At 45.1% G+C, this 12,269-nt stretch overlaps 1 protein-coding gene across 1 annotated transcript in view; it reads left to right on the top strand.

Moving 5' to 3' along the window:
- The window catches only part of ZNF26 (zinc finger protein 26), a 14,548-nt gene extending 2,718 nt beyond the window's left edge, over positions 1-11,830 (top strand). Inside the window, exons 2-4 of the mRNA XM_007126795.4 lie at positions 6,248-6,374; positions 6,644-6,739; positions 9,221-11,830. Of these exons, the coding sequence (XP_007126857.2) occupies positions 6,248-6,374; positions 6,644-6,739; positions 9,221-10,572 (1,575 nt within the window). The 3' untranslated portion in view covers positions 10,573-11,830. The remainder of the gene's footprint in view (positions 1-6,247; positions 6,375-6,643; positions 6,740-9,220) is intronic.
- The last annotated feature ends 439 nt before the right edge of the window (positions 11,831-12,269 follow it).

Genomic DNA, 12,269 nt, shown 5'->3' on the forward strand with positions numbered 1-12,269 from the left:
CGCTCCGCGGCATGCGGGATCCTCCCAGACCGGGGCGCGAACCCGGTTCCCCTGCATCGGCAGGCGGACGCGCAACCACTGCGCCACCAGGGAAGCCCCTTATGTTTTATTTTGAAAGAATTTCAAAACTAGAGAAGTTGCAAGAATAGTATAAAATAATCTCCTGTATTGTATTAAAAAAAAAACACCACCCTTCACCCAGATTCCCCAGATTAGCTCTGTCATTCTCTCTTTACTTGTGTGTGTGTGTGTACATGAATTGGTATAAAGGGAACAGCCACAGAGACTGAAGTTCAGTGTTACTTTCTACCAGAGCCTCTTTCCCTTCTCCTCTGTTGTGCAGATGGGGAGTGACTGATCACCTCATCTAAACAGACATTGACCTGGTTTGGGGCTGGGGTGCTGCTTTAGTTGGACTCGGTTCACCTGTATTTTCAGCGGGGTGTGCCGATCGCAGGCTTCTCCCTCGCAGTACTTTGTGTCCTAAGTGCCTTGAGACTATGGGAGAGTTAGTCTGCCATTCCCGCCCAGTTCCTGCGCTGACCGCACTCAGCAAATGCTCCAGGGGGACAGCCTGCTGTCCAGGGGGACATCGAAGACTCCACTGGTTTCTCTTTCTCCTGGTGTCGTCCTTTGTCTCAGCTGACCCCGTCCCGCCTGTTCTCAGGCTGGACAAATGCCCTTGGCGAAGTAAACAGCCAGCCAGCTCTTAGCTCACCTGGGAAGAGCTCTGCCCTCTCTGAAATTTGGTTCATTTAGTCCTCCTTGCTTCCGTGGGTCTCTGATGTTCACGAGGATTGTAATTTACCATTAATTTTGTAGTTGTAGCAGCGGTAGTCCAAACGTATGATTTTATTTATTGCGAATAAGTGTTAGAAAAGAAATATCGTCTTAGCATTTTGGTTGAGAATTCATTGAATTTATAAATTAATTTGTTGAAAATTAATATCTTTATACCACATTGAGTCTACATATCATAAATGTTACTCGATTACTCAGGCCTCTGTTTTCTTTTCCTTTTTTAAAAAAATATAAAAATGGGGCTTCCCTGGTGGCGCAGTGGTTGAGAGTCCGCCTGCCGATGCAGGGGACACGAGTTCGTGCCCTGGTCCGGGAAGATCCCACGTGCCGCGGAGCGGCCAAAAAAAAAAAAAAAAAAATGTATATATAAATGTTTGAAATTTAGCTGATATACAATATTATGGTAGCTTCAGGTGTACTACATAGTGATTTGACATTTACATACATTATGAAATGATCACTGCCCCAAGGCTGGTAATCGTCCCAGTACAAAGTTATTACAGCATTATTGACCATATTCCTTATGCTGCATCCCCGTGGCTAATTTATTTTATAAATGAAGGTTTGTACCTCTTAATCTCCTTTACCTATTTCACTCACCCTTCTACCTCTGGCAACCACCTTTTTGGTCTCTGTGTCTATGAGTCTTTGTTTTGTTTTGTTTATTTGTTCATTTAATTTTTTTAGATTCCACATATAAGTGAGGTCATATAGTACTTGTATTTCTGTCTGATTTATTTCACTTAGCATAATATCCTCTAGTTCCATCCATGTTGTCACAGATGGCAAGATTTTGGTTTTTTTTTTAATGGCTGAGTAATGTGTGTGTGTGTGTGTAGCACATTTTCTGTATCCATTCATCTATCACTGGACACTTACGTTGCTTCCATATCTGGGCTATTATGTTTTCTTTGCCTCTGCATTTATATAATTTATCACATGTGTATTTTTCGTTAGGTTTTTCTCTATTTTTAAGCTTTATTCCTGAGTATTTTCTAGATTTGTTGTGGTTCTTATTACATTTTCAAGTTGGTTACTGTTGATGTATTAAAGAGCTATTACATGTTGATTTTTTTTTTTTAACTGCCACCCTGCTGATGTTTCTTATTGGTTCTCATGTTATGCCAGCTGTTTCTGTTAGGTTTTTTAGTCAGAAAATCAGATGTTTGTAAATAATGACAGTAGTTTCTCCTCCTTGCTTAGTGTTTACCACTGGCATTTTGCTTTGTTCCTGCTGTGCTGGGTCCTCTGGGACAGTGCTGACTAGCAGAGTTGATGTGAGCATCCGTGTCTTGTTCCTGATTTTAGTTTCACACAAAGTATGATTTTTTTTTTATAGGCTTAGGGAAATTACTTTTACCTGTAACAAACTGAATTCCGATTTTTAAAAGTGTTAAATTTTCTCATAGTACTTTGTTTCATCTGTTGAGATGATTGTCTGTTCTCCGTTAACGTACTAATGTTACTGATTTCTTTGATACAGTTGTGTTTTGTTTTTTTAAAGTTTGGACTGTCCTTTAAGTTTCTGGATAAACTTCATTCATAGTTTGCTATGTATGTATGTACAGGATTTGTTTTACTCTATTAGTGTCTTTATCTAGGTATTTTTAATAAATGAGATTGGACTACAGTTTGTGCTGTCCTTGCCCGCTCTGTAGGGTTATACAGGTTTTGTGTGATGGGTTTCCCATCATTTCCTGGCTCTACATCAGATTAGATATGGGAGAAATTTTCTGTTCCTTGGATGCTGATAGAACTTACTTTTCAAGATAGTGTGGGACTGTTGTCTTTATGGAGCGGGTATACCTTTGATTACTGTTTCAGTTTATTTTATGACCATGGGCTAGTCAGTCTGGTCTTCCTAATTCTTTCTGGGCAAATTTTGGTTACTTTTATTTTCCTAGGAAATTTTCCATTTCTTCTAAGTTTTCAAATTTATTGGAACAAATTTGTAAGTACAGTCAGTTCTGCTGTCATGTTTGCTTTTTTTTTTTTTTTTTTTTTTTTGTGGTAGGCGGGCCTCCCTCTGTGGCGGCCTCTCCCGTTGCGGAGCACAGGCTCCGGACGCGCAGGCCCAGCGGCCATGGCTCACGGACCCAGCCGCTCCGCGGCATGTGGGATCCTCCCAGACCGGGGCGCGAACCCGGTTCCCCTGCATCGGCAGGCGGACGCGCAACCACCGCGCCACCAGGGAAGCCCCCATGTTTGCTTTAAGGATGTAAATTTGTTTCAACATGATTGATATCTTAGGGAACAATGTGAGCTTTCTGACTGATTTCAGGCAAGCCTCTTTTCACCACTTTATACTAACCTACGGCCCTCCTGACACCCAAACGTCAGGTGTTTTTCAAGGTGCAGTGCCATATTTATGGTAGTATTTATGTATTTCTCAAATCAAACATGTATAAAACTGCTACTGTTTTTATTAAGGTTCCTGATTTTCTTTTTTCATGTGTGCTACAAAGGTGTCACACCCCAACCCTGTTCTTCCCATAAGTCTGAGACTTTGCATAGTGGTGATTTTTTTTTTTTTTTTTTGGTAACATCACATTATAGCAGAACTGCTTGTGTAGAGTAATCGTTTATGAATTTTAAAATCCCTTTTCTATCTTAGAGTTATGTACCCTATCTTGGTCATTTCCTCTTTTCTTTCTTTTTTTTTCTTTTTTAAAAATTTATTTATTTTCTTTATTTTTTGGCTGCTTCGGGTCTTAGTTGCGGCATGCGGGACCTTTCATTGTGGGATGGGCTCTTCCTTGTGGCATGCGGGCTTCTCTCTAGTTGTGGTGCGAGGGCTCCAGGGCACGCGGGCTCTGTAGTTGTGGAGCTCGGGCTTAATTGCCCCACAGCATGTGGGATCTTAGTTCCCCGATCAGGGATCGAACCCACTTCCCCTGTATTGGAAGGCGGATTCTTTACCACTGGACCACCAGGGAAGTCTCCTCATTTCTTGATTATGCTTGCCCAATTTAATTTTTTTGTAGTATTTCCTTTGTATTTTGTTTTTATTCTTATCAAGCTTAAAAATAGCAAAGGGCTTAAAATAAAATACACTCTCTGCTCTACCCCTTTCTTCTTCCATCCTGTCCCTTTGGTCTGCATTTGCTCTTGTGGCATCTGCCTCAGGCCTTGCTTCCTGTTTCTCCTCCCCCCTGCATGAATGCCCTGGGCTTGATGTCACGGCTTCATTTTTCTCCATCACGACCTCAGACATGCCCTGTCAGCTGTCCCTCCCTGGCCCTGGCAGTCATCTTGGCAAGAGCCAAGTATTTGGATGTCAGTTAACTTTCAGGTGTTGGAAAGTCCAGGCTATACTCCAACCCCTTTTCTTCCCCGACTCAGGCTGCGGGAGATGGGAGGCTCTTCTCTTTATTCCCACTTCACTTTTTGTCCCTGTGGGAGCTCCTTGTGGGTTGGGATGGGAAGCTCCTGTCATCTGGCGGTCAGTCCCCAGCACAACGGGGATTGCTTGGAGCCTGTGACAGGGCTCTACCCTGTATTTCCACTGGACTCTGAGGCTCCCACAGAGTTGCACTCACTGTGTCTTCCCCGGGGTCCCCCTCGCTGCAGGCCATGCTCTTGGGGAGGAGCCTGTTAGGGCGTCAGTCGGGGCTCGTCTAGCTGCTGCTTCCTTGTCTTCAGCCCCCATCCCTCCCTTTCTCGTCCTGCAGGCTTCCCAACCTGTAGAGGGCAGTGTCTTCCGTTTGCCAGGATCCTTGCCATCTCCTTGACGTCCTTCTCTCTCTCTGTGTGCTGTCGTCTCCACCAGGGCGTCTCTGCCTCTGGCTTCACTGGATGCCTGGGACCCAACCACGGCTCCTTACCCCAGTGCTCTCACTCCAGCCCCAGGGACCTTCATCTTCTACTGGAACTAGGACCCCTCCCCTCTCCGTGGCAGTCAGAATGGTCTCAGATGGGGGTCAGAGCGCGCCACCCTGTCCAAGGCCTTCCGGAGGCTTCTCCTCCTGTGGAATGAAATCCAAGTCCTTACCATGTCTTTCGAGCCCTGCAGGCCTGTGCCTTTGTTTTCATGCTGCATGGAAGGCTCTTCCCGAAGAAATCTCGGAGCTCGTTCTCACACTGCTTGTGTTTCTGCCCAAATGTCGCCTCAGCAGGTGCTTCCTGATCACCCATCTGAGATAGCGCCTGTGTCTTCCTCCCCGCCTCTCTCCCCTGAAGCTGCTGGAGGCCTGTCAGAGCACTGTCACTGCCTGCGTGCTAGGTGGCTGTGTGTTTACTGGCATCTCCCCTGCAGGAATGGAAACCCACTGAGGACAGGGACCGTGTCCGCAGTTGGTGCCTAATAAGTGCTTATTGAATGATCCCCGAGGGTCTGTGGCTTGCTGCTATCTTTTGGTCCTGTGAGAGGAATTAATTGTGAGCACACTGAGTAGTTCTCAGAGGCATCAAGCACCAGGCATGCAGGCCGCACGGCTGACACTGCCGCAGGGCCGCCTGGTAGGACCCGCGCACATCGGGGAGCAGACGCCCCTGTGCTGGCTCGTGGCCTGCGGCTCCGCGACCTGGGCTTTAGGTTCACAGTCTGTGCTGGGTGTCCCCTGGTCGACTTGGTCGTGGACCCCTTATTTTCTTGGAAGAAGCCTGGGAAGTCACCTATTTGGCACATTTTCTTTACTTTTTTAAAAAAAATTTTATTTATTTTTGGCTGCGTTGGGTCTTCGTTGCGGTGCACGGGCTTTTCATTGTGGTGGCTTCTCTTGTTGCAGAGCACGGGCTCTAGGAGCACGGCTTCAGTAGTTGTGGCATGTGGGCTCAGTCGTTGCAGCACGCGGGCCCTAGAGTGCGCGGGCTTCAGTAGTTATGGCATGCGGGCTCAGTAGTTGTGGCTCGCAGGCTCGGTAGTTGTGGCGCACGGGCTTAGCTGCTCCATGGCATGTGGGATCTTCCTGGACCAGGGCTCGAACCCATGTCCCCTGCATTGGGAGGCGGATTCTTAACCACTGCGCCACCAGGGAAGTCCCTGGCATGTTTTCTTCGTGTGCTTGCTCCCACTAAGACTTAGGTGGGCTGAGCAGCCGGCCAGACTGCATGCACTTCCAGAGGGTCAGACCTTGTGTGTCTGGTGCCCGTAGTTAGAGTCGTGCTCACCACCCCGTGCAAGATATCCCTGAATAGGTTCTTATCAGACTGGAAACACCTTATTTTGTCTGTATGCATAGCTGTTCATTTCCCTCTACAAGACTAAAAGCTTCTGGAGGCCAGAGTGGGCTTCACTCATCCTGAAGTCTTGAGAACCCAAAAGAGTATCTAGCACATGGAGGCTCAATTATTATTATTATTTTTTAATTCTCTCTCAAAGCAAGTGGTGGCCCTGGGTGCAGGATGCAGTCTGTGGAGGGACATTCTCCTTTCCTGGCTCCTCTACATCTTTTCCATGTCTCCCAGTATAATTACAGCCTGTGGAATGGTGTGTGTATTGTTACAGGGATTGTCGTCATTCAAGGATATATCTATGGAGTTCACCTGGGAAGAATGGCAGTTACTGGATTCTGCGCAGAAGCACCTGTACCGGGATGTGACTCTGGAAAACTATAATAACCTGGTGTCTCTGGGTAAGTACTGCTTCTCTTTTCGGCTCAGGTCGTGAGTCATAAGTTGCCACCGCTTTTTCTTTTGTTGTTCTATCCCGGGGCCTCGTAAGTAATTAATGATTATGGACTTGAGCTCCAGAGGTCATACATTCTTAGTCCCTATTCGGCCTTCACCCCCTCATTATAATCTTTCCCCAAGTGCAAACGAGCTGCTTCCTTTCCTAGCTCCTAGCTTCCTTTTCTAGTCCCCAGCAGTTTGGCCCATATCCTTTGTGATCTTCCCTTAACAGGCTATCATGGTACCAAACCTGATTTAATCTTCAAGTTGGAGCAAGGAGAAGAGCCATGGATAATAAACGCGGAAGTTTCCCATCAGAGCTGTCCAGGTGGGTGAGCAGAAACCATGGAGAGGGGAGGTCGGGAGTGAACCAGGGCTGGCACTCAGGGAGTGTTGTGTGAGCGAACTGTTGTTTGAAGTCCTTGAACCACCGGGTGGACTCGGGATGAGCCCGCAAGTCCTCAGGTAAGGACGGGGTCCGCGATTTCCTCCCATGGCTCCGAGAGGTTGCTTTCTGGGTTAGTTTCCTTCCTTCTGGCACCTTTTTTCTCTGTCTTGCTTCCTGTAGTCATGGGCTTTGTTTTCTCTCTTGCCTCTGCAGTTAAGTCCCTCGACTTTACCCATAGTCTTTCATTTCATTCTCTTCCCTTGACTGTCTTAGGAGATTTCATTGCTTCCTTCTCTCTTCTCACACCGGTCACTTGGAAATTACAACTGTTACTTTCTTGGGCACTTTTCTTTCTTTTTTTTTTGGCCACACTGTGCAGCACGTGGGATCTTAGTTCCCTGACCAGGGATGGAACCCATGCTCCCTGCAGTGTACGTGCAGATTCTTAACCACTGGACCGCCAGGGAAGTCCCTTGGGCTCTCTTCTTAAAAGAATTCTGAAACCTAGCCTAGTCTCACCTGTATCTTAGGTGGTTTTTATCACCCTACTTTTATTTCCCTGACCCCGCTTACTCTTCCCTTTTGAGTTGTCCAAGTTTGGGCTTCTCTTCTATATTGTAACTGTGGAAAGGCTCTTCTGTCCTGAAAGTCAAAGCTTTTTTCCTCCCAGTGTTGTAACAGCAGAATTGCCATCCTCCTTCTCCTTTCCTCATGTGCTCTGATCCCAGCTTTATACGCTTGCAGGAGAGTGCCCCTGGACTTTCTCACTCTGCATTCTCAGTGGCAGAAATGGGAAGGCACTTCTGAAATTGCTCTTCTTCCTCCGGTTTCTCACCACTCTGGGGAGAAAAGTGTTTAGCAAGCAGTCCTGAGAAAGCAGGACAGCTACTGAGGCCCCCAGCACAGCAGTTGTGTACGGGGGTGACTGAGGCTGTGTGTCTGATGGGTGCTGACACACAGTCAGACAGTGTGTACGGGGCCTTGCCTAATCTGGTTCCTGCCTTCACTCTGTTCACTCAGGGGTTCTCAGCTGTCCTGGCCTTTGTTCTGTTTCTTAACCATGCCATGCAGATTCCCTCCTCAGGAGCTTTGTACTTGCTGTTCCTTCTGTTTGGAATGCTTTTGTCTGGACGGCTGCTGTCCAGACTGCACCCTGCTGCTGTTCCTTTCCTTTAACCTTTGTCTTGCTATCACTGTCATCTTCACACTGTTTGGGCCTCACAGATGGACCTTCCCATTCTCTCTGCATCTCCTCTCCAACCTTAAATGTCGTCTGCTCCAGGGCTGTTTTGACATCCCTTTTAATTTACATGTGTTCCCTAGAAGACATTATCCCTCACATCATTTAATACCTTGTATGTGCTGTTGATGCCTACTTTTTACTGAGCACTGAACTGAGGTCTAACTGCCTACCTGCTTCTCCATTTGGATATTTAACTATGATCTCAAATGTAATAAGATCCAAAACAGAGTCCTTTGTTTTTCCTCCGAACATGTCTCTCTCCCAGTGTTTTCAGTTTCAAAGAGCAGCACCACCTGCTTCTCAAGTCTAAAATCTAGGAGTTACTAAGTCCTCCCCTCCTCTGGGTTCTCACATCCAGTCCATTAGTACCTTTCTTAGTTCTCTCTCCAAGTATGTCCACGTTGCTCAGCTCCAGAAGGACAGCCAGCCCCACCCTGTCATCCTGGACTGCTGCAGTGGTTCTTCATTTGTCTCTCTGCCCTTTTCCTGTTCGTTTTTACGTAACTGCCACTGATCTTTTAAAAGCACAAGATGAATCGAGGTGCCCTCTAATTAAAGTCCTTTGGGTGAAAACTCTTTCCTGGGGCCTTGCCTAATCTGGTTCCTGCCTTCACTCTATTCACTCAGGGGGTCTCAGCTGTCCTGGCCTTTGTTCTGTTCCTTAACCACGGCACACAGGTTCCTTCCCCAGGAGCTTTGCACTTGCTCTTCCTTCTGTTTGGAATGCTTTTGCCTTACTTTCCTTATGGCTCACTCAGTCTCTCTTTTAATGTCTCATTGTACCTACCTACATGTCATACCTAGCTATTCTGTATCCTGTGAATTAACTTTTTGAGTAAACTCCTGCAATAATAAAATTGGCATAAATAGTTGGCATTGGCTTCTAAGTGCAGGCTAAATTTTTTAAACTTCTATTTAAAAAAAACATTTTTGATCACTGCTAATCGGCTACCCATTTCTGTAAAGGGACTTATTTTGGTTTGATTCACTTCCCCTTGCCCCCATGCTTGGTTATGTGATGTGTGTGTACTTGGCCAGTATTTCTTTTGAACCAGTGTGTCAGAGGCTTGGACCAAAAGAAAAACACTCATTACATGGCAGTTCTAAAGCCCTTTAGTTCTATATTAGGTTTGTGTTATGATTTTAAATATATGGTGTTGTTGTTGTTGTTTTTCTAGAAGGTTGGAAAGAATGGTACCAGAAAAATCAAGATAAACTTGAAAGTGTTGAGAGAAGCTATGCTTGTAATGCATTTGGAAAGCTTCATCTGAGCAAAAGCCACATTTCTTCAAGACAAAGTCTCCTCAAATATAACACACATGGAAAAAGCTTGACACAAAACTTAGCTTCAGCCAGAAGCTGTCTAAGACAGAATCCTGATCAGTTTCATGGGTGTGATGAATCATATTTTCTTAAGCATCGAAGAACTCATAGTATAGAAAAAAACTGTGTATGTAACGAATGTGGGAAAGCTTTTCGTTGTAAATCCCAGCTCATTGTACATCTCAGAATTCATACAGGAGAGAGACCATACGAATGCACTAAATGTGAGAGAGCCTTCAGTGCCAAGTCAAACCTCAATGCTCATCAGAGAGTCCACACAGGAGAGAAGCCCTACTCCTGTATGGAGTGTGGGAAAGTCTTCTCATTCAGGTCACAGCTCATTGTCCATCAGGAAATTCACTCAGGAGGGAAACCTTACGGTTGCAGTGAATGTGGGAAAGCCTACAGCTGGAAATCACAGCTTATTTTACACCAGAGAAGCCATACAGGAGTGAAACCCTATGAATGCAGTGAATGTGGGAAAGCCTTTAGTCTGAAGTCCCCATTCATTGTGCACCAGAGAACTCACACAGGAGTGAAACCCCATAAGTGCAGTGACTGTGGGAAAGCCTTCAGGAGTAAGTCATATCTCCTCGTTCACATTAGGATGCACACGGGAGAGAAGCCCTATCAGTGCAGGGATTGTGGGAAGGCCTTCAGCATGAAGACACAACTCGTTGTGCACCAGGGAATTCACACAGGAAATAATCCGTATCAGTGCAGTGAATGTGGGAAGGCCTTCGGTAGGAAGGAACAGCTCACTGCACATCTGAGAGCTCACGCGGGAGAGAAGCCCTATGGGTGCAGTGAGTGTGGGAAAGCCTTCAGCAGCAAATCATACCTCGTTATACACCGGAGAGCACACACAGGAGAGAGACCCTATGAGTGTAGCTTCTGTGAGAGAGCCTTTTGTGGGAAATCACAGCTAATTATACATCAGAGAACTCATTCAACAGAGAAGCCCTATGAATGCAGCGAATGTGAGAAAGCCTATCCTAGGAAGGCGTCACTTCAGATACACCAGAAGACTCATTCAGGAGAAAAACCCCACAAATGCAGTGAATGCGGGAAAGCATTCACTCAGAAGTCATCTCTCAGTGAACATCAGAGAGTTCATACAGGAGAGAAGCCATGGAAATGCTCTGAATGTGGGAAATCCTTCTGCTGGAATTCAGGGCTTCGTATACATCGAAAAACTCACAAGTGAGAAATCAGAACGGAGTAGATGTTAGAAGCATTCTCACAGAAGCTGATCCACAGGAGACTTCGGAGGATAATAGAGGCAGGAAGTCCTAAAAATACTCTCTTATCAAATTAGTCATATGAGAGAGAGGCCAATCATATTTGGAATGAATGTGCAAAAGCTTTCAGAAGTAAGTCATACAAATCTTTATATACAAGAGAATAGTTGCAGGAGTATGGAACAGTAACTGTATCAGAAGTGGTAGCCTGATTATGAAGATTTAACATGGGGAATTCATATTGAGGAGCCCTTGTAACTTTAATAAAGCAGGAAAGCACTTCCCGTGGAAGCTGTGTTACATGGGCAGTTGTGTTCCAAATGTGGTGCTGAAGAAAGTCTTGGTAGAGAGTAAAGTTGTTTTTTATTTTAATATGCAACTAGAGTAATAGCAGGAAAACTGCAATGAACATACTCTGAAGGTTAAGGGGTATGGAGTGTGACTTTCCTGAGTAACACTGAATAGCGTTTTAAAATTTTTTGGTATTTTATTTTTAAATGTAGCTTGTTATATTTGATAGTTTGTGGAATAACACCCTCTAATATTCTCCATATTAAATGCTAAGGATCAGTGTTGTCTCTTTATTTCTTAGCAATATAACTAAAATAATGTAGTTTTTAATAAATGAAAGGATTCAGTTCTCATTCCAAATGAATTTATTTATCCAGCAAGTGGGTCTGGCAGTTGTTAACAGGGGTGCTTCCTAAGAGCACTCACCATAATGAACACTGATTATATTTACCAGTTCAGTGTCTGTTCCGCATTGATTGGTAAGAGCGGCTTATATCTCTCTGGAGAAATACCCCTCCTGTGTGTGTGCACCTTTGCGGTGGGTCTTTCAGGGTGTCCTTTCCACCAGTCACAGGTGACCACTCTGCCGTTGTTGGGAAATGGGAGCCTCTTTTCCAGAAGTTTGCATCTCGATTTCAGTCTCCCATGAACCAGCAGGGAAATATTGGAACTCATTCTTGTCCCAGAATTCTACTGAGACCATCAGTTAGTTCTTGCTCGTTTGATTTCTCAGAATAACTTTGGATACTGCCCCTTTTGAACCTGGTTTTCTGGTCTTCTGTGTGCTTCCTCATCTTTTCAATAAATATTGTTTTCTGCTAAAGTTAAGCAGAATGAGTTCCTGTTTCTTGTCACTGAAGGGCTTTAACTGGTAAGTCATTGCTCTGGAGTAGCTGTAGGTAGTAAACTGTTGAAGAACAGCTGGGTGTGTGGTTTAGGTTTTTTCCTGAGACAAGAAGAAAATCTTTCAGATTCCTGTTTATATTCCAAGGTGGATACTCTTTAGTACATAGTACGAAATACTGTTATTGCTTGTGTACACCAAGAACCTTGTGGCACCTGTTGGTAAGATTCTGGGAACACTGAGGAACTATTGTCCTAGAAGAGTTTTAAATTAATGAGGAAATCTGGGGCAGGAGATGAGATGGCTCATTCTGGTTACATCGGCTCTTAAACACAACAAGGACAGACTTGAAGGCCTGGAATCTCATCTCAAGGCAGAGTACTGAACTCAGCCACGCTCTGACATTGCTGAAATAATTGCTTACTCAGAACTGTAGGGTTGAGATGGTGGAAATCAAATACACAGTTGGCTTGCTGAATTAAGGAGTCATCTACCTTAAGTGCATGCTAATCCCTTATGTAAACGTGC

This window comes from Physeter macrocephalus, chromosome 19, assembly GCF_002837175.3.
Source record: "Physeter macrocephalus isolate SW-GA chromosome 19, ASM283717v5, whole genome shotgun sequence".
In the NCBI taxonomy this organism is placed as follows: domain Eukaryota; kingdom Metazoa; phylum Chordata; class Mammalia; order Artiodactyla; family Physeteridae; genus Physeter; species Physeter macrocephalus.